A 22,031-nucleotide genomic window follows, 5' to 3' on the forward strand; every position below is an offset into this window, starting at 1 on the left:
GACATTACAGCAGGGGGCATATACTATGGGGGCACATATCAGAGCAGGGGGTATATACTATGTATGGAGACACATATCAGAACAGGGGTATATACTATGTATGGGGACATATATCAGAGCATGGGCCATATACTATGGAGGCACATTAGTGCAGGGGGTATATACTATGGGGGCACATTACAACAGGGGGCACAGCAGGGCTGGACATTATTACTATATAATGACACAGCAGGGGGCAATATTACTATAGGTGGGCACAACATGAGGACTTTATTACTATACGGAGGCACAACAGGAGATATTATTACTATATGTGGGCACAGGGGACATTATTACTATATGGGAGCACAGCAGCGGATCCTACATACAGGGGACAACCCACACACTCATTAAGAAAAAAGGGAAAAAAATTGAAGGAAATGTGCGGAGCCTGAGATGTTTGTCTTGCAGGTTGTGAAGAGAAGAATTGTAGCTGCAAGAAATCATCCTGGAGATCCAGGCCAGATGGAGAGGAAAAGGAAAGTGACACCTGAGATTAAAGAAGACGTCACCTGTGAGTCACTGAATTACATGTTTTTTCTTTGTTTTTTTGTAGAAAACTATTTGGTAGGGAACCCTGAAGTGAAAAGGGAAATATTGCTCTTTGCCATAATACACACGCTGCTTTTTAATAGCAGAGTTTTACTGTATCAGCTGAAATTGTGGCAAAACTGCATGAGATAATAATTCTGTAGTCTGTGTGCAGCATATGGTATGTACTGTATATAGTCTGTGTGCAGCATATGGTATGTACTGTATATAGTCTGTGTGCAGCATATGGTATATACTGTATATAGTCTGTGTGCAGCATATGGTATGTACTGTATATAGTCTGTGTGCAGCATATGATATACAGTATAGCCTGAGAGCAGTGGATGATATATAGCCTGTGTGCAGAATATGATATATAGCCTGAGAGCAGTGGATGATATATAGCCTGTGTGCAGAATATGATATATAGCCTGAGAGCAGTGTATGGTATATAGCCTGTGTGTAGCATATGGTGTATATTCTATGTATGTCATATGCTGCACACAGGCTATATATGCCATATCATGGGCTGCACACAGCTGTGTATTTTAATCCTTATGATACGTTCACATGTACCATATCCGCTATATATTCTACACAGCCTTTAAGTACTTTCTGGTTGCTCCTTACTGCTTCAGGTAGTGTACATGGTTGGGAACTGCAGATGGGGCTTAGACTTGCATGTCCAGGTTCCTTCAGTGATTCACATCTGCATATGCTGCTGTGGTGGCTAACACAGGGGGCAGGAGAGCACAGAAAGTACTGAAGGGCTGTGTTCTCGCATTGCATTATTAACATAAACACAAAGTGGAAACACACCCCGAGTGGGAATACACCCCTCCCCATCCTGTCTCTAGGGCCTGGCATCTTCCTCTGGACTGCAGCCTCTAGTGACCATCATATGCAGAACAGAGGAGGATGCTGAGCCACACAGCCAGGAGTGAGGAGGGGTAGGTGCTAAGTCTGCTGTGCCCTGTATGGGATATATTTGGGGAAAAAAAAATGGGGGGCCCCCAACAAAATTTTTGCCCAGGGCCTCCACCAACCTTAATCCGGCCCTGGGTGTCACAGAATGTGTATAGGTCCAGCCACTACCAGATTGTATCGCACAGCCCCCCAAAACTAGTATAGGTCCAGCCACTACCAGATTGTATCGCACAGCCCCCCAAAACTAGTGGGTACTACATTGTATTGCTGGGATTTCTAGTACACCTGCATAGAACTTTACTGCTCATTGTAATGGGGTGTCACAGAGTGTTTAATGGTCCAGCCACTACCAGATTGTATTGCACAGCCCCCCAAAACTTGTGGGTACTACATTGTATTGCTGGGATTTGTAGTACACCTGCATAGAACTTCACTGCTCATTGTAAGGGGGTATCACAGAGTGTGTATGGGTCCAGCCACTACCAGATTGTATCGCACAGCCCTCCAAAACTTAAGTTTAAGGGGAAAAGTATTTTTCCTGATATCATACACAAGGCCTATCTAAGTTCAATCCCATCACAACTGCTTTCACAGAGTAAAGGGTGTGTCAGATAGTGTGTATAGGTCCAGCCACTACCAGATTGTATTGCACAGCCCCCCCCCACACATTGTATTGCTGGGATTTGTGGTACACTACACCTCAAGGGATGATCCCTTTGCAATTGTCAGATCCTCCTTGAAAATCGAAAGGGTGGTGGGGGTAGAAGTGGGGAGTCACATTATGCAGGGAATGTTACCCCAACTGCTACAGTCAAATAGAAAATCGAAAGGGTGGTGGGGGTAGAAGTGGGGTGTCACATTATGTAGGGAATGTTACCCCAACTGCTACAGTCAAATTGAAAATCGAAACGGTGGTGGGGGGAGAAGTGGGGAGTCACATTATGCAGGGAATGTTACCCCAGCTGCTACAGTCAAATTCAAAGTCGAAACGGTGGTGGTGGGGAAAGTGGGGAGTCACGTGATGCAGGGAATGTTACCCCAACTGCTACAGGAGCAGTACTGGTTGCCGTGGGCCTGCAGATCGCGCCCCCGCCAACCAACCAGCTGTTTTATTTTTTGGTCTAGCCGTGGCCGGGGCCTCACCGCCCCCGGTCGAGAGGCATCAGGTGTACCCTTGATGGTGACTGACAGCTGGCCTAACCAGTTAGCTGTCAGCACCCGGGTTCGTGTGTAATTAGCAGTGAGCTTGGTTGCGTATGACAAGGAGTGGAACTTGGTGGCGGCTCTGCAACTTGGCTGCCTCACATATGTACCATGCCTGGCCCATGTCTTCAACCTAGTGTTGCTGCAGGGAATGTTACCCCAACTGCTAGAGTCAAATTCATAGTCAAATTCAGTTTACCTTCCTTGTCTTGTCCATTTCGAACCATATTATCTGTGGATGTCATCTTATCTTACTGGTGTCCTCTGCCATCCTTTCACCAGTACCTTCTACCTTTTTTCGATGTTGTAGCCGTTTTGAAGGCAGGATTGACCAGGCCTTTTACCAGTAGCTTCTATCCTTCCTTGGATGTTGTAGTAGCCTTTTTGAAGGCAGGATTGGCCAGGCCTTTCACCAGTACCGTCTACCTTCATTGGATGTTGTAGCCTTTTTAAAGGCAGGATTGACCACCAGGTCTTTTTAATACACAGGCTACCGCACTTGCCCTCTCTTAGAGACTCTTTAAAGGATTGAAAGTGTATTTGTGTCCCTACCTCCAAAGATATGCAAAACTGCATGAGGGTGTGAGGCTAAATCTAGCCATAATCTGGCTATTTTAGATTTAGGCGCAGCAGCACTGCCATGGGTAAGCAGCAGCAGGCGGTGCTCACAGTGATGCCCTGTGTCCTCACTGCCATGCTCTGACGTCACACTATGTTTGCGGAGGAGCAGGACTGGTTGCCAGGGGGGCCCGCCGATCGCGCCCTCGCCAACCAGCCAGCTGTTTTATTTTGTTTATTTTTTGTCTAGCCATGGCCGGGGCCTCACCATCCCCCGGTCGAGAAGCATCAGGTGTACCCTTGATGGTGACTGACAGCTGGCCTAGCCAGTTAGCTGTCAGCACCCGGGTTCGTGTCCACTAAATATCACAGCCCTTGGACTCTGGTGTCTGGTCTAATTTTTGGGAGGCTCACCTGCTTCCTCACTCACTTTTAATGGTTCTCTGTGTGCTCAATGCCATGCAGTGTCTGGCCTAATTTTTGAGAGGCTCACTTGCTTCCTCACTCACTTTTAATGGTTCTCTGTGTGCTCAATGCCATGCAGTGTCTGGCCTAATTTTTGGTAGGCTCACTTGCTTCCTCATTCACCTTTAATGGTTCTCTGTGTGCTTAAAGGGAACCAATCAGCCCGTTTGGGCTGATATGGTTCCCTTGAGCATTGTATAAAGCACCTGGAGCGTCCCCGACACGTACCGGCCGCCACCGCAGCAGGTGCTTTATAACAAAGAAAATGACTTTTATTCCCCGGCTCGTGACTAGATACGAGCGGGGAAGTAGACATGGTGGGCGGCTCCCCGCTCGTATCTAGGCACTGTGCTCTGCCTGTCAGCGCGCTCAGAGGAGATAATTGACAGGTAGAGAGGTCCGTTACTGGCCTCTCTGCCTGTCAATCATCGCGCCGAGCGATCCAGGGAACCATATCAGCTCAAACAGCTGATTGGTTCCCTTTAATGCCATGCAGTGCCTGGCCTAATTTTTGGGGAGGCTCACTTGCTTCCTCACTCACTTTTAATGGTTCTCTGTGGGCTCACTGCCATGCTAGGTCTGGTATAATTTTTGGAAGGCTGACTGGCTACAGCTTCTACCTTGTTTATTCTGTCCTCACCGCCATGCTGTGTCAGGCTGAATTTTTGGCTGGTTCATGATATCCTACCTCTGTTTTAATGTTTCCCTGTGTTCTCACTGCCATGCTGTGTCAGGCTAAGTTTTTGGGTGGTCCATATGCCTACCTCTGTTTTAATCAGGCTGTTGCACAGAATTAGGCATAATGGTGCCATTAGGCAGCCTCAGAGGCATGCATACATGCTGCCCTTGCTGTTTCCTGTCCATTTCCGTTGTGTTTCCATCAATTTTTAAGGTTGACAGGTTTTCACACGACCTTCCCTCTACTTCAATGGGGTTCGTTACTTGAAACGAGCACTCGAGTATCAGGAGATATTTGTTTCGAGTAACGAGCACCCGAGCATTTTAGTACTTGCTCATTAACTGGGCGGTCTCCTCACATACTCGCAGCGAGATGTCAATCCCGCTGAGAGTATGTGATTCTCATAGAAACTACAAGCAATGGATCCTCAGCGGATTTCGTTGTGAATTTGCAGCGAGAAATCAGCTGTGGATCCGCCCTGTGTGTTTGTATCCTAATGCACAACCCCTGCTACAGCTTGTAGAGTCTGACTCCTCCCTCATGACATTACCACATGTCCTTTAGCTCACACTAAGCAGGGGAGCCCGTCCTGCAGCAGCCTAGGTGTCCTGTCTCAGCTCTACCTCACAGGGAGAAGCAGGTGTGAGTACACACAGGCCGCTGCAGCCATACACTGTTAGCAGCAAACAGCAGAGGATGCCCAGCACTCACTGTAAGGTTACAAACTCACTGGGTGATTCCGCTGCGGATCCCTGCCCTGTATCCCCTATGGGCAGACAAACTCGCAGCAGGATGCACATCCCGCTGCGAGTTTGTCTGCAGCACGCCCCCGTTAACCCCCCGGCCGCCGGAGCCTATACGTCACCTGGTCCCCGCTCTGACTTGCTTCGGGGTTTCCCGGTAGGTCACGCTCAGCCAATCAGTGTGCTGCCCCGCCGCAGCGCACTGATTGGCTGAGCGGGATGTGAAGACACCAGGAGCCCCGAAGCAAGCCGGTGCGGGACCAGGTGACTTATAGGCTCCGGCGGCCGGGGGGTTAACGGGGCGGGCTGCATCCTGGTGCGAGTTTGTCTGCCCATAGGGGGTACTGGGCAGGGATCCGCAGCGAGTCTTGCTACGGGTCCGCCCAGTGAGTTTGTACCCTAAGGGTGGATGTGTATCCTCTACTGTTGGTACTTCTGTAGCACACCCTGCTTCCAGGTTCATGCTGGTGGAGGCCCAGGACAGGTGCCCCCGCTGCCCTCCTTTTAACACGGCCCTGATGTGTGCCCATCTGTAGTCTTTTCTGCAGCTGCAGGTCCAAGGCCACAGACAAGAACTACACATGTGTGAACGAAGCCTTAGTTCCAAGTGAAAGCTGAGCTGTGATTGGTTGTTATGGGAAACAGAGAGAATCTTACACTAAGACATCTGGTTACTTCTCCCCAAAGGGAACTGAGGTCTTGTAATAGAAGAGAAATGGGTGAAGCTTCTGAGGGAAGTTTTGGATCGTCTGTGTTGTCTTGTAAACCCAGAAGAGCTCCGTACATCTCAGCATTCTGGTAAGGGACGGCTTTCAGGCTCTAAACTTTGCATTCCCATCGTATTGCACTTTCCTTAGATGTGTCACATGGTCACTTATAATGCACCATCCTTTCATGATGAAGCAAACAAACTAGAAAGTGTTTGATAAATGCCAAAAGGCGTACAGACTTAAAGGGGATATTAGAGGAGCAGAAAATATCCTCCCTCTGTGTCTGTGGTGATAACTTCTGAGACAAGAGGGAGGTGGGAGCATGGTGCAGGAGAAACTACACACTATGTCCAATAGCTGCCGATGTCGCTGCAACAATGGTATCATAGGGCAACTATTGGTCATTGTCTGCAACATGCTCCCATCCTCCTCTCATCTTGGAAGTTATCACCAGAGACTGTCAGAGGGAGGAAGTGAGGAGCAGAAGAAGAAGAACCTTTTTATACCCTTTATCTGATTTGGCTGCTTGATGGTACTGCTGTAAAACACTTTGAACACCTCCATTAATGCCAGGCATATTGGCCCCATTATCAAACCTGTGAACTCTACTCTGTTCATATCCAGGACACATTTTATTATCTCATCAAGAAGAAGAATACTAAGTGCTTCACCAGATGTACTATCTCTAGGTCAGTCGGCAATGACATGCTCACCAGCTGGAAGCTGTTTTATTGTGACATCTACAAACCTAAGGCTGCGTTTACACAGATAGTTATCTTGACAGATTTTTGAAGCCAAAGCCAGGAACAGACTATAAACAGGGAACAGGTCATAAAGGAGATTTCCCTTTTTTCAAATCCATTCCTGGCTTTGGCTTCAAAAATCTATCACACCGTTAGGGTATATGATAGCTGCTCGACATGAGTACTTTGCATTCTGTACCCTGTGTAATATGGTGTTTCTCAGTTGAGAGACCATTAACTTAATCATCTTATTTTGAATAGGATTACCATAGTAATGGGTAGAAATATCTTCAGACATCACTCTAAATGATCTTTCATTACAACCTAAAATTTTACAAGAATGAGACCAAACAAGTTGCTGTTATTTGGTGTATATGGTTTATTTGCTGACCCTCAGAATGGCCAATTCTTTTTCAGAACATCTCTCCATTTGGTTTCTTCATTTCTCGGGATTTGTAGAGATTTCCCTCTTCTCAGGTTTCTTCTGCATGATTCCATCTCTGGCGGTAAGATTGTGGTCAGAGAAGAGTAATACGTCACTAGGTATTCTCCAGTATGCTGCCATTTATTATGTGATCTTGGGCTGAGGTCGGCAATGTACAGCAGAAGCAGGAAACTCTCTCAGGAGACAAACAATATCTTCTTCTTTAGGAGAAAACATCGTTGTTGCTTTTGCATCTTTCTCATCTTTCTCATCTTCACATATTTGCTGTTTCCTTTTCTTTCTGCTTTGTGCGTCTGTAGGTTTTTGGAGCCATTTATGTTGCTTTAAAGAAAACAAAAATTGTAGGTAACTAAAGATGTAATGTCCCCTTCTGTTTGTTTCAATAATACAAAGAATTGTGTTCACTTTGATATTCATTGCTATGAACATTGTGGGGTCAGGTATGTGGTCACTAAAGTGGCTGTATCTGACTTCTGGCCTAAAATAGGACGATATTATACTGTCTTTTAGCTGGCTGGGTGGACAGGTCCCTGTGCCGGCACCAACACAAGGAAGAGCAATGCCGCTGGGGACAAAGGAAGTGACTATATTTTATTTCCTATTTTACGGGACCTGGAGCCTTAATCTAAATAAAGATGTGAACCAGGGTTCAATGTTAGACTAGACCGTGTAAGTGTTCCTGAGATTTATACTTTTGCATCAGCCACAGTGATAAATCTGGCTTGTTTTCCAGACTGTCAGTTCAAAGTTTCTACTGTGTATTAGGAAATGTGCCCCGTGCAACCCCTTTAGAGAGGTATTCTTTAGAAATCTATCTATCTATCTATCTATCTATCTATCTATCTATCTATCTATCTAATTTCTTTCATAATGCTATACAACTTTATAACTTTTTTTTTAGTATAACTATTTTTTAATTGCTTCTTTGTCTGGGAGCAGTAAGGAGCATGGCCCTTCTGCTGCCACCAGTGGCTGTGTCTGGAACTGCAGGGCTTCAAAAGTCCTAGTCCAGACAAAGCTAGATATCATTAAGGGTACAAACCCACACACCGTATACACAGCAGATACGCAGCAAATACGCAGCAGATTTGATGGTGCAGATTTGATGCTGTGTTCAGTTATTTAGATCTAATCTGCTGCGTGTTTGCTGTGTATCGCAGCAGTAAATACGCTGCATATACGGTGTGTGGGTTTATACCCTAAAGGGGTAGTGTGGCGGTAAAGAATTATTCACAGAATAACACACATTACAAAAGTTATACAACTTTGTAATGTATGTTATGTCTGTGAATGGCCCCCTTCCCTGTGTCCCACCACCCCCACCCGTGTACCCGGAAGTGTGGTGCGCTATAAATACCTGTCACGTGCCGACCTCCGTCTCCGATCTTCAGTCAGTGACGTCTTCTTCGGGCGGCCGGCGAACCGCTCCGACTCTCCCGAATGCCGGCCGCCCTCTGCCGCGTCATCCGATGCTCAGCCGCGATTGGCTGAGCATAACTGTGCTCAGCCGCGATTGGCTGAGCACAGTTATCCTCAGCCAATCGCGGCTGAGCATCGGATGACGCAGCAGAGGGCGGCCGGCACTCGGGAAGATCGGAGAACATCGGCCGGCCGAAGATGACGTTGCAGCACAAGATGGCGGACGGGCGCGACATGGATCTGGTAATGTATAATGCACCAATACTTCCGGGTACACATTGTATAACTTTGTAATGTGTGTTATTCTGTGAATAATTTCTTAGCGCCGCACTACCCCTTTAAAGGGAATCTGTCAGCACCTATACTGGTTCTGAGGTGCTGACAGTGTGATGAAGGTCTGTGTCTCTTAGTGTGGTGGGTTACCTTTATTTTTCAGATCGGTGCTGTACTTTGTCCTCAATCTGTGCTGAAACTTTCTCCACAACTGTCAAAGAGGGGGAGTGGTGATGCATTCGTGCCGCACTTCGGCACACCTCACCACTACCTCCTCCCAGCTTCTCTTGAATATTCATGGCACCCAGGGTGGTGTCCCCCGCCGCAAACCATAAAATCATCCAACTGTATATGATACATCATAGCTATCTTACACCAGTACGTCTATTTCGTATGGGGAGAATGGAGACTGATGAGTGCCTCAGGTGCCGCGTCCCGAGAGCTGACTTTTGGCATCTCATTTCGTGATGTCCTTATGTTCACTCATTCTGGCAAGATGTGGTCTCCCTACTCCAAGAAGTAATAACCACACCCCTACCGTTGGATCCGTTAATATGTCTATTTGGGGTGCTTGACGAAGAAACATGGTCACACCATATACGAATATTCCTGAGAAGTGTTATTTCTAGCGCGCAAGGTCATAGCTTTGAGGTGGATGGACCCACGACCCCCCACTCTATCTCGATGGAAAACAATAGTTAATGGTGTCTTACCAGTTGAAAAATTGGTGTACAAGAATCGAGGCCACTCCCAGAAATTTGAGTCTGGGGACCTTGGTGTGCTAACCCTCTAACCTTATACTCAGTGCATTCTTACAGAACTACCATTGATACACTGTTGGCAGCTCGCAATGTTTAGATGTTGTTAAATGTTATTAATGTTATTATGCCGCACTATGCAAGAGACCTTGTATTTTCTTTATCCTGAATTACGTGTGGTTTGTAATGTTGAAATTATGCATGTGCAGAGCCCCTGCGTGGGCTATGAATTCCGCGACAAACAAATTAGCGGTGGTACAATGTTTATCTTTCTCTGTACAATTTTCAATAAACCAAATTAAAAAATATATATATATATTCATGGCACCCGTCCCTCGGCCTCCTGGTGACATCATCACTAGCTGCCTGGTTCTGAGTATTGTGCGCGCTCCCGAGGCCTGATTCGCGCATGCGACGTAGTGTGTCGGACTGGCGCAGGCGCACTGAGGGCCAAAGCCTATGCTCTCAATGGCTTCGCTCAGTGCCACTCCAACGCGCTACGGCGCATGCGCAAAACAGGCCTCGGGAGCACGCACAATACACAGAACCAGGCAGCTAAAAATTACGTCGCCAGTAGGCCGGGGGACGGGCGCCATGAATATTCAAGAGAAGCTGGGAGGAGGTAGTGGTGAGGCGGGCAGAAGTGCGGCACGAATGCATCACCACTCCCCCTCTTTGACAGTTGTGGAGAAAGTTATGGCACAGATTGGGGACAAAGTACAGCACCGATCTGAAAAATAAAGGTAACCCACCACACTAAGAGACACAGACCTTCATCACACTGTCAGCACCTCAGAACCAGAATAGATGCTGACAGATTCCCTTCAAAGGAGAAGTCCAGTCAAAATTTTTATTTAAAGTGACACTGTCACCTCCTTTTTGCATTCTGACATGACTACACAGGTGTAAAGGGTAAATTTAGCGGTTTTCGTACCTTATTTTATATCATACGTCATGGTGCTTGTTCAAGTAAAAAGTCATCTTTTATCAGCTGCAGATTGAGTTAAGTGGGCGGGGCATCGCGGCATTAGCGCCACTTAGCCCCGCCCACAACACCACAGTTGGCCCCGCCAACTGTGCCCCCGCCAACTGTGCCCCCGCCTTCTCGCCGGCCATTGGAACAGGCTGGCCGAAAGGTCTAGACCCCACCCCCTTTAAGTCGGCCAACCAATGGGCGTCAAGGGGGCGGGCCAACGGTGTCGTTGTGGGCGGGGCTAAGTGACACTAATGTCGCAAGGCCACGCCCACTTAATACAATCTGCAGTTGATAAAAGGACACTTTTTACTTGAACAAGCAACATGACGTATGATATGAAATAAGGTATTAAAAACGCTAAATTTACCCTTTACACTTGTGTAGAGATGTCAGAATGCAAAAAGGGGGGTGACAGTGTCACTTTAAGTATTGTACTGCCCCCCAAAAGTTATACAAATCACCAATATACACTTATTACGTGAAATACTTATAAAGTGCTTTTTTCCCTGCACTTACTACTGCATCAAGGCTTCATTTCCTGGATAAAATGGTGATGTCACGACCCGACTCCCAGAGCTGTGCGGGCTGTGGCTGGAGAGCATGATGGCAGAGGGATGCTCAGTGTCCCTCCAGTGTCCTGTGTCCCTCAGTGTGCCCCTGCCATCATCCTCTCCAGCAGCCACAGCCCGCACATCTCTGGTAGTCGGGGGGGTGACATCCAGGGCCAGATTAAGGTTGGTGGAGGCCCCGGGCGACAATCCCCCACCCCCCAAAAAAAATAAATAAAATATACCGTGATCTATACAGATGGCTGCTTACTGTAGGTGAATTAGCACAGGCCCCTCCTCGCTCCTGGCTGCATGGGTCAGCATCCTCCTCTGTTATGCATGTGGTCACTAGAGGCTGCAGTATAGGGGAAGATGCCAGGCCCTAGAGACAGGAGTAAAGGGGGGTGGGGGTGGGGGGTGGACTAAGTATCAGAGTGTATTCCCACATTGTGTTTGTGTTAATAACGCAATGTGAGAACACAGCACTTTCTGCGCACTGTTGCCCACTGTGTTAGGACCCTATTACATGGCCTGATATCCTGGGTAAGCAGCACCGTTCTGCTAGGGTTCGAGCTGGTGGGGGCCCCTAAGTGGTGGAGGCCCCGAGGCTCGTGCCCCTGGTGCCCTCCCTTTAATCGGGCCCTGGTGACATCACCTTGTTATCAGGAAGTGACATCACCTTGTTATCAGGAAGTGACATCACCAAGTTATCCAGGAAGTGACATGCCAAGTTATCCAGGAAGTGAAGCCTTGAAGCAGTAGTAAGTGCAGGGAAAAAAGCATTTTATAAGCATTTCCTGTAATAAGTGGATATTAGTGATTTGTATAACTTTTGGGCAGCAATACAATACTTTAATAAAAATTTTGACTGGACTTCTCCTTTAATGCTGCTGCATGCAGTGTTAGGGATACTGAGCCTCCCTCAATGTCTATTATATTGCATATTAACATTAGGTTAGACATTACAACTTGGGAAGAGGCCTGTGTCAGGAGGACTGAAGCCTCGCACAGAAAAGCAGAGAGTGGTGATTGACAGCTATTCCCGTCCACTCTGCTTTACTATGCCACAGCTGCAGCGCTCCTGACACAGACAGCTTCCCCAGATGTAATGTTCATTCTATTCTAACACTTCACTATGGAATAGTTAGATTATACATTGCATACTCTGACTCTTAGTTTGATTCTGCAATACATACATATTGTACTGCAGATCACTGCTCTTGTATTACAACCTGCTCTGACAGTGGCGAGCTGCTGCCTGTTTTAGGAATTACAGTTCCCATCACTAAACACCCTTATAAAAATAATAGGTATACCATGATAAAGAAACAACTGAACCTCTAATATATTATAACACAAATGAATTTTATTGTTAAAAATAAGACATAGTAATAGTTCATGATAATTGAAACAATGAGCAATGAACAAGGGCTGACTAGAATGTTAAAAACAGCGAACATACACGAGGGGGCTGCTGCGGGTGGACACAGTAAATAAATAAATTAATGGTATAATAAATTACATAGTTAAAGACACAGTGGAAATAGAAAATTTGATCATGTATCATACAGGACTCAAAGTGCTATAAGTGCTAAAAGGGTCATAGTATTACAAAAATCAAGTCCATGATATGCAAACATCAAAATGTGCAATAGTGCTAAATAAGTATAATACCAACAGTGATATGGAGTCCTAGCGTCCACTGGCTGCCCCCACCCCGACGCACGTTTCGGCGTAGCCTTTTTCAAGGGGTACCTGACTGCTGAGGGGGTCCCACTATAAATGCCCACAATCCCGCTTACCACGCCAATCACACCCTCGCTCCACACATGAATTGAATCTTTACCTAATTTGGCCATGTAGTCCCCATACCGCTGATTGCGGGTACAGCCCACAGATCTACGTCAGTACTGACGCCTCCACGTAATGACGTGACATTAACAGATCAGATGACGGCAAGTCACATGATGCGCGTGCACTTAAATATAAGGAAATAAAAAGGAAAACCGAAGGAGGGGGTCATGTTGCCACCTATGGGTGAAATCAGTAAATGGCAGGCAACATGCAACTATATTGTAGCTAGCATGAACAGAAAGAAAAAGAAAAAGGAAGAAGAATGAAGAATATGATATAATATGATAATAGGAATGTATAGATGTGTATAATATTGAAAAAGAGCAATTGAGCATACATCAATGAAAAATAGGAAAGAAATGATAATGTAATGAAAATTATTACAAATGTGAAATAAAAATAATAATAATAATAATAATAAAAATAATAGAATAAAAAAATAAAAAATGATAATAAAGAAATAAAGAAATAATACTGGCTCAGTGTACATGAAAAAAACATAACAGTGATAGGATATCGATAAAGTGATAGCCACACATAAAAGTGTGGACACAATTATACAAAACAACATAATTGAGATAAAGGTGAAAAGTGCTGAAGTGCAAGCGATGGTGCAACACACGTGTAAAGTGAAGTGGCAATAACACACGGCAAAACAAAAACCCACTAACAAACACACTAAAAAGTGCTAAGAAGAATATATATATATATATATATATATATATATATATATATACATATACCCATACTCTCGTATATATACATGTATATGAACACACATAAACATATAAATGAAAAAGTGACAACATAAGATGGGGAGATGAAATGGAGTGAAATGAATTGAAAAAGAATAAGAATGAGATGAAATGATGTTAAGTACTGTCAAACTACGAATAATGCATAATACACCGTGATATGATCATGAAGAGAAGATAATGAGAGCCGATAATAAAAGCGACCGGCAAACAACGACCAAGAACATGTATACACAGGCACAGCTTTACGTGTGTAAACATGCACGTGATCATGTAAGAAAGTGAAGAGAAAGTACAAAAATTTTTTTTTTGAAAACGGAAAAATGAAAAAAGCTTAAAACAAATTGTAAACAGAGGGATCAACCAGATAAGAATGGCCTATGTTATAGAGCTATATAGAGCATGAATACATGAACATCCACCGATTAACATAGAATAAATACACAAATAAGTCCATGGGGAAGTGTTGTATTGAATTATGTATTCAAAGATGGTGGAGCAGAAAATGGATCGAGCAGTCAAGCGGATGGACCAGATGTTAAATAACAAAATCTAAAAAGACAAATGATAATAGTTAAAATCAATACATAGAAGAATACAAAAACATACAAAAAAACATTAAAAGCGAAACCCACTGATGGGCGTAGCGGTCAGAGGAAAGGTGCATAACTGAGAGTTTCGTTCATGCCATTGGGAGAGAGGGTTTTAAGTTTCCAAATCCAGCGACTTTCACATTGAGCTAGGCGTTTCGTATAGTCGCCTCCTCTCAGTCCCATTTGTATTTTGTCAATCCCTTTTACCTTGAATCCGGTAGGGTCACAACCATGGAAATTCCAAAATTCCAAAAATGTTTCGCCACTGGTTTGAGACCTTCAGAACTTACCGCATCAGATGCTCGCAAGATGACCCTCATGTGTTCCCTGACTCTTGTTTTTAATGCTCTTGTAGTGAGGCCCACATACATTTTTCCACAGGGACATGTTGCATGGTACACGACCATTTTGGAGGAGCGGGTTATATGTTGAGTGATCCTGTAGCTCTGTTCACCAGTACTATCAAGGGATTCAGTAGTCCTCTCCATGTTGGGGCAGGCAATGCAGTTCCCACAAGGATAGAACCCCCATTTAGGACCTTTAGAACCAAATATCTTACCTGCCGGTTTGGCTTGGTGTTCGCTCTTAACGAGAATATCTCGGAGGTTCTTGGATCTTCGTGCGGTAATTGCCAGATGGGGAGGTAAATAGGTGCGAAGGATTGGATCTGAAAGCAAGACAGGCCAATGTTTAGCCAAACAATGTCTCATTCTTTCCCACTGACAGTGGTGGTTTGTGAAAAACCTCACCACATTATCGGATGATCTATTTCTGGTCGGTGACAGGAGTTCATGTCGAGGGGTGTTCCTAGCACGTACATACGCCCATTTAAGAGATCTGCGACTGTATCCTCGATTTAGAAAACGTTCTTTTAATTCCTTGGCCTGTTTCTCAAAGTCTTCAGAAGAGGAGCAAATTCGCTTAATACGAAGATATTGGCCTACTGGAATGGCATTGATCGTAGACGGTGGATGGGAAGATGAAGCATGCAGATATGAATTTGCTGCAGTTTTCTTCCGGAAGACATCAGTTTGTATATACCCATTGGCATCCCTGCGAAGGGTAACATCAAGAAAGTCAACAGATTCAGAGCTGTATGTGTAAGTGATTTTGATGTTACAGTTATCATTGAGGTTTTGAATAAATGACTGTAATTGATCCGTGTTGCCCTGCCAAATCATGAAGACGTCGTCGATGTAGCGCGCCCAAAATAGGACGCGGTCCATCGACCGCGGTCCATAATCTGACAGGAATATATCCGTCTCCCACAGCCCTAGGAACAGGTTGGCATACAAGACGCCCCCATAGCCGTGCCCTGGGGCTGCAGGTAGAGGAATCCCAAAAAAGAAAAGAAGTTGTGGGTAAGTGTGAATTAAAGTAACTCGCTCACCAAATTGGCCATCTTTTTGTTGATGTTACTTCCCTTGAGGAAAAACTCAACGGATGCTATCCCATCATCGTTTGTTATACTCGTATAAAGGAACTCAACATCACAAGTAACCATTATCATGTTATCTTCCAGTTGTATCCCTTCAATTTTACAAAGGAAATCTGATGAGTCTCTCACGTAAGATGGTAAACATTCCACAATTGGTTTCAGAAGATGATCAATAGATTTTCTCACCTTTTCAGTGAAGCTGTTGCTCCCCGAAATGATAGGCCTTCCCGGTGGTTTTGTTGCGTTCTTGTGAACTTTAGGGAGGAGGTATAATGTGTGGATAGGGGGATTCTGGACTGTTAAAGCAGCATGAAGATCTTTAGAAATAATCTCCTCATCCTCCACCTTAGAAAGAATCTCCTCTAGGCTACAAGCATAAGACAAGAGTGGATTGAAGGTGAAATTTGCGATAGCACGTATTATCGCGCAGATGGCGAATGGTCTCCATTTCATACATTTGTTTGGGCCATATAACGATGTTGCCACCTTTATCAGCAGGTTTGAATGTGACATCATCCATCGATTTAAGTTTACGTATACTAGCTCGTTGTTCAGGAGATAAATTGTCATGATGAATATTGGTTGGGATCTGAGATAATTCCTGCTCAACCAGCCGTACAAAAATATCTATAGATAGGCACAAAGTCAGTGGGGGAAATTTTTGTGATTTTCTTCTTATACATGATGGAACCCTACCTTTATCTGGAGATTGTTGTTCTTGTAAAAGATCATTCAAAGTGCGTAGTGCTTCCTGCTCCATTGTGGAGGGGAACAGCTCCTCATTTTCGTTACGATGATGCCATTTCCTAAACATAAGGGCCCTGGCGAAGAGATGCAGGTCTTTAGTCACTGTGAAATTATCAAATTTAGCACAAGGAGAGAAAGTCAGACCCTTCTCCAAGACTGACAGACCTATGGAAGATAATGTATGTGTAGATAAATTGATTACCTTGGAGTTGCTCGAACTTTCAGTGGCTCCTCTTTGTAAGTCGAATCTTTTACGGCTTGTGGTCATCTTGTGGTCCCATTTGCGTTTAAACCTCTGTTGTTAATAATAACCAGTTGCTGCTCCTACATCACTTCTATCGCTCATAGACGACATGGACGACACCGACATAGACCGATTTCTAGGCCTCATAGTCCTTCCAGCCTGCCATTTGTACATCTTTTTCTGTTGAAAATCATTAAGACCTCTCGACAACTTCTTACTTTTTATGTCTTGTTAAGTCTTTTTCCCATGTAGAGAATTGAGAATCCATATGTTTATGAAATGCCTCGGCCTCCTCATTGATCATTTTACTCTTTAATTGTTCCTGGATACGTTCAAGTTCAGGATCTAATTGTTCCAGGGCTCGTTTATTAAGTCCGATGAGTAGCTCCATGAACTTATGCGAGTTATTTGTACAGATCTCTTCCCATTGGGTAGTGAACATCTCATCCTCAATTGGAAATGATAGAAATACTTGTATGCGTAGACCACGGGGCACTAATTTGCGCTGTATGTAATTTTCCAGATAGGCACGATTCCACCAAGTTTTGGTGCGTTTGTGTAAAAGTTGGCTAAAATGTCTTTTGTAAACTCTGCACATCTCTCTGACTGCTACTTCCCTCAGCCACGAGTTCATTGCTGAAAACCTTTTCCAGTTGGTTTTGCCAGGACCGTTCCCTGGATTTATAGTCCATAGTTCTGCTAACACCTGTGGGTAAACACAGAAACAACCACTAAGACATATGCAAGATATGCAGAACTCCACCATATAAGAAACTAACTGTACTCTTCTAACATATGGGGAATGGGTATTAAGGTAATAAAAAACTTGGGTTCTAGTTACAACTATACACCGATAAAGAAACAACTGAACCTCTAATATATTATAACACAAATGAATTTTATTGTTAAAAATAAGACATAGTAATAGTTCATGATAATTGAAACAATGAGCAATGAACAAGGGCTGACTAGAATGTTAAAAACAGCGAACATACACAAGGGGGCTGCTGCGGGTGGACCAGTAAATAAATAAATAAATAAATTAATGGTATAATAAATTACATAGTTAAAGACACAGTGGAAATAGAAAATTTGATCATGTATCATACAGGACTCAAAGTGCTATAAGTGCTAAAAGGGTCATAGTATTACAAAAATCAAGTCCATGATATGCAAACATCAAAATGTGCAATAGTGCTAAATAAGTATGATACTTCAAATAATTTAGCACTATTGCACATTTTGATGTTTGCATATCATGGACTTGATTTTTGTAATACTATGACCCTTTTAGCACTTATAGCACTTTGAGTCCTCCTGTATGATACATGATCAAATTTTCTATTTCCACTGTGTCTTTACCTATTTAATTTATTATACCATTAATTAATTAATTAATTTATTTATTTACTGTGTCCACCCGCAGCAGCCCCCTCGTGTATGTTCGCTCTCTTTAACATTCTAGTCAGCCCTTGTTCATTGCTCATTGTTTCAATTATCATGAACTATTACTATGTCTTATTTTTAACAATAAAATTTATTTGTGTTATAATATATTAGAGGTTCAGTTGTTTCTTTATCGGTGTATAGTTGTAACTAGAACCCAAGTTTTTTATTACCTTAATACCCATTCCCCATATATTAGAAGAGTACAGTTAGTTTCTTATATGGTGGAGTTCTGCATATCTTGCATATGTGTTAAAAATAATAGTTATAATGAAGTGCTGTGTTTGTCACTGCTGAACCTACCAGGGCAGAAGATAAAGGAAATCCAGGAAAGGACACTGGCTGGGGACGGGGCTGGGGACCCTATGGAATTGCTATAGCAGTAATGTAACTGGCTGGGCAGCACTCAGCCTTCATAATTACCTTTCATATGAGCATCATGGATGGTGGCGGGCTGGATGGCTGGCAGGTTAGCTAATTGACTGGCTACGTAGATGTCTGTCTTTCTGACGGGATGGCTGGCTTTCAGGCTGACTTGATGGCTGGTTACTGCTGGACCTACCAGGATAAAAAATAAAATCATGTCACTGAAATCCAGGAAAGGTCAGGAGACTGGGCTGGGGACCACCTGAAATTGCTCTAACTGGCTGGGCAACCTTTGTATTTACCTTTCATTCAGGTGAGACTGATGGCTGGCTGGTTAGTTAGATGGCTTGATAGCTGGCAGACTGAATGGTTGGCTGATTGGAAGGCTGGCTGGTTGGTTTGCTGCTTCTGGACCTACCAGAACAGAGGATAAAATCCTGACATTGCGATCTGGATGGGGACTGGGCTGGGGACCTCCTGAAATTGCTATGGGGTACTGTAACTGGCTGGGTAGCACTCAGCCTTTGCATTTACCTTTCAATCATGGAAGAATCACAGCTTGCTGGCTGGCTGGATGGTAAGCTGTCTGGTTTGATGGCTGGCTCACTGACCACTGCTGGACCTACTAGGACAAAAAATAAAATCATGCCACCGGGATCCAGTGGGGACCTCCTGGAATTGCTATGGGAGTGCTGTAACTTACTAGGCAGCATGCAGCACTTGTATTTACCTTTACCACATGTAAGAATCAAGGCTGTCTGTTGTTTGGCTGGTTGGTTGGTTGGCAGACTGGACAGATGACTGTCTGGATTCCTGTATAGTTGGATGACTGGCAGACTGCACAGCTGGCTGGATGGATTCCTGGCTGGTTGGCTTGCTGCCATACTAGCTGGATTCCTGTCTGTCCGACTCACCAGCTGGCTGGCAGGATGGTTGGTTGGCTGGCTGGCTGGCTAGCTAGCTTACTGGCTAGTAGAAAATGTGGTCTCTGTATTGTCTGCTCAGATGTGGGCTGATTATTTGACTGACTGGACGGCTGGCTGGATGGTTGGCTGCATGGTTGGCCATTGCTGCACCTACCAGGACAGAAGATAAAATTACGACATTAAGATCCAGGAAAGGACACTGGATGTGGATGGGGCTGGGGACCTTCTGAAATTGCTATGGCACTGCTGTAACTGGCTCGCCAGCACTCAGCCTTCATATTTACCTTTCATATGAGCATTGTAGATGGTTGTCGGGCTGCATGGCTGGCAGGCTAGCTAGTTGACTGGCTACATAGATGTCTGGCTGTCTGACGGGATGGCTGTCTTGCAGATTGACCTGATGGCTGGTTACTGCTGGACCTAACAGGAAAAAAGTAAAATAAAATCAGCCACTGGAATCAAAACTGCCACTGGCGCTCAAAACTGGAGGTTTGAGCGCCAAGGAATCCACCATTGTTGCAAGGTCATTTGGATTTCGGTCCCGATCCCACATCCAGGGATATCAGAAGGTGGAAGGCAGCAGCCCTCCTTATATACCTACAAGCCTACATTAGAGGCATGCCTAATACGTACGACCTAACCAGGAGAGTGTGCATTTGTGTGAATTTACACATACACATCTCACAGGGTTAATCCGCCTGCACATGCAGCGCCACTGTGTTTCCTTTTTACGTACAATGACTGGATAGCTGGCAGACTGGATGGTTGGCGGATTGGAAGGCTGGCTGGTTGGTTTGCTGCTGCTGCTGCTGCTAGACCTACCAGAACAGAGGATAAAATCATGACATTGGAATCTGAATGGGGACTGGGCTGGGGACCTCCTGGAATTGCTATGGGGTACTGTAACTGGCTGGGTAGCACTTAGCCTTTGTATTTACCTTTCACTCATGTTAGAATCACAGCTTGCTGGCTGGTTGGATGGCTGGCTCTTTGATCACTGCTGGACCTACTAGGACAATAAATAAAATCATGCCACCGGGATGCAGTAAGGACCATCTGCTATGAATTGATATGAGGGTGATGTAACTGGCTGGGCAGCATGCAGCACTTGTATTTACCTTTCATACATGTGAGATTCATGGCTAGGTGGCTAACTGGAAAACTGGTTGGCTGGTTGACGGACTGGACAGCTTGCTGGCTGGATGGCTTGCTGGCTGGCTGGCTGATTGGCTTGTTGGATGGCTTGCTGGCTGGTTGGCTTTCTGGCTAGATGGTTGGCTTTCTGGCTGGATGGCTTGCTGTCTGGATGGCTGGACGGCTTTCCGGCTGTCTTGCTGGCTGCATGGCTGACTTACCCACTAGCTGGCAGGATGGCCAACTAGATAGCTGGCTGGATGGCTTGCTGCCTGGATGGCTGGCTTGCTGGCCGTACGGTTTACTTACCCGCTAGCTGGCAGGATGGCCGACTACAAAGATGGCTGGCTAGCTATCTAGCGGGATAAATGGAAGGCTGACTGGCCAGCTGACCGGATGGCTAGCTAGCTGACTGGATAGCTTACACAAGCAGCACTGCTTCCAGATTAAAAGGAGCGCCGCTGCTTTGTGTGCCCACATAACCTGCATCTATTGTCAGGGCAGGCAGTTTATTTCAGAGCAACAGAGTCAATCTGTGCATGCTTAGACATACTCTGATGCTCAATGGCCATCATTACTGTGTGTAAATTAGTGCCACCAGCTTTTGTTCTGCTACCACCCGTCTCAAAATAACACATATGCCACAGCAGTGCACAGGTGGCGGGGATGTCTGATTTATGTTGCCAAAGTGACTGAGTGACTACTTGGGCCCCCGTCCCCCAGCATATCTTTGGCGCTCTGGATGTTTACACCCTGGTGGTAGTAAGTTCCCTTCCTGCCCCAAATGAGGCACCTGATTCTTTTTTTAGTGTTAGTGGCGCATCTTTCAGACACCTCTTGGAATTAAGAGAATTCTGTCCTCAGTGTGTGACTTTAAAGGGGGCCTCTTCCTACCCCGTATAAGGCAAATGCAACCTCCAGATGGTAAAGGCGCCTGATTTGCCTCTAGATGTTATGGGCGCCTCCTCCAGACTCCACTAGGTGTTAAGGGAGTCTTTACCTCCAGTATTTGATGGTACAGTGGGGTTCCTCCTCCCCCATACGAGATAAATGGTCCCTCCTGATGCTAACGGCGCCTTATTTACCTCTTTTAAATAGGTTATCCAGGAATCTAAAAAGGTAATACCTTTCCTCTCTCCCTGGTGGCTAACCTCCAGAGTGACCTCAACTCAACCTGATCCTTTCTTATCTGGCCTAAACAGGTGAGGCTGGGATGGTGAGGCAAATACTATGTTGCGATCACTGCATATTGGTGAAACCAGGCTCACCGCTGTGGTCAAGGTATACATGATGTTGTGAGAAGATCAGCAACATTGTGTGTACATTAGCCACCACTGGTTTATCCAACATGCAGCGATCGCAACACAGTACTCGCTCCATCATCTCATCCTGACCCCTTTATGCCAGATGAGGTATGTTGATGACACAAGATGCTGGGATTACATAAAGGAGGAAAGTGGCTGAGAAGCAAGGAAAGGCAATACCTGTTCAGCTGTCTGGGTAACCCCTTT

The 22,031-nt window shown here is 45.1% G+C and overlaps 1 protein-coding gene and 1 long non-coding RNA gene across 2 annotated transcripts; both read right to left on the minus strand.

Moving 5' to 3' along the window:
* Positions 1–6,971: 6,971 nt before the first annotated feature.
* Positions 6,972–21,672, minus strand: LOC138769045 (uncharacterized). Its single transcript, XR_011359203.1, has 9 exons — positions 20,505–21,672; positions 20,325–20,395; positions 20,123–20,204; positions 19,671–19,806; positions 19,191–19,536; positions 18,995–19,082; positions 18,763–18,874; positions 18,518–18,652; positions 6,972–7,364 (listed from the first exon to the last, which is right to left on the minus strand). It is a non-coding gene; the product is annotated as an uncharacterized lncRNA (long non-coding RNA).
* Positions 13,683–16,672, minus strand: LOC138769891 (uncharacterized). The gene is made up of 5 exons (XM_069948627.1): positions 16,607–16,672; positions 15,844–15,953; positions 14,969–15,272; positions 14,779–14,886; positions 13,683–14,178 (listed from the first exon to the last, which is right to left on the minus strand). Exons 1-5 carry the CDS (start codon positions 16,670–16,672, stop codon positions 14,005–14,007), a joined length of 762 nt encoding a protein of 253 aa, XP_069804728.1. The 3' UTR covers positions 13,683–14,004.
* Positions 21,673–22,031: the final 359 nt, after the last annotated feature.

The sequence above is a fragment of the Dendropsophus ebraccatus genome, chromosome 12 (genome assembly GCF_027789765.1).
Source record: "Dendropsophus ebraccatus isolate aDenEbr1 chromosome 12, aDenEbr1.pat, whole genome shotgun sequence".
NCBI lineage: Eukaryota > Metazoa > Chordata > Amphibia > Anura > Hylidae > Dendropsophus > Dendropsophus ebraccatus.

Excerpts from the sequence above, each read along its gene's own strand:
- LOC138769891 (XM_069948627.1), bottom strand. The coding sequence starts at position 16,672 with ATGACCACAAGCCGTAAAAGATTCGACTTACAAAGAGGAGCCACTGAA. Across the intron at positions 14,887-14,968 it reads ATAGATCATCCGATAATGTG|ATCCAATCCTTCGCACCTAT; the intron begins GTGAGGTTTTTC and ends TCTTGCTTTCAG. Across the intron at positions 14,179-14,778 it reads ACACCAAGCCAAACCGGCAG|ATTTTGTTATTTAACATCTG; the intron begins GTAAGATATTTG and ends TTGTCTTTTTAG.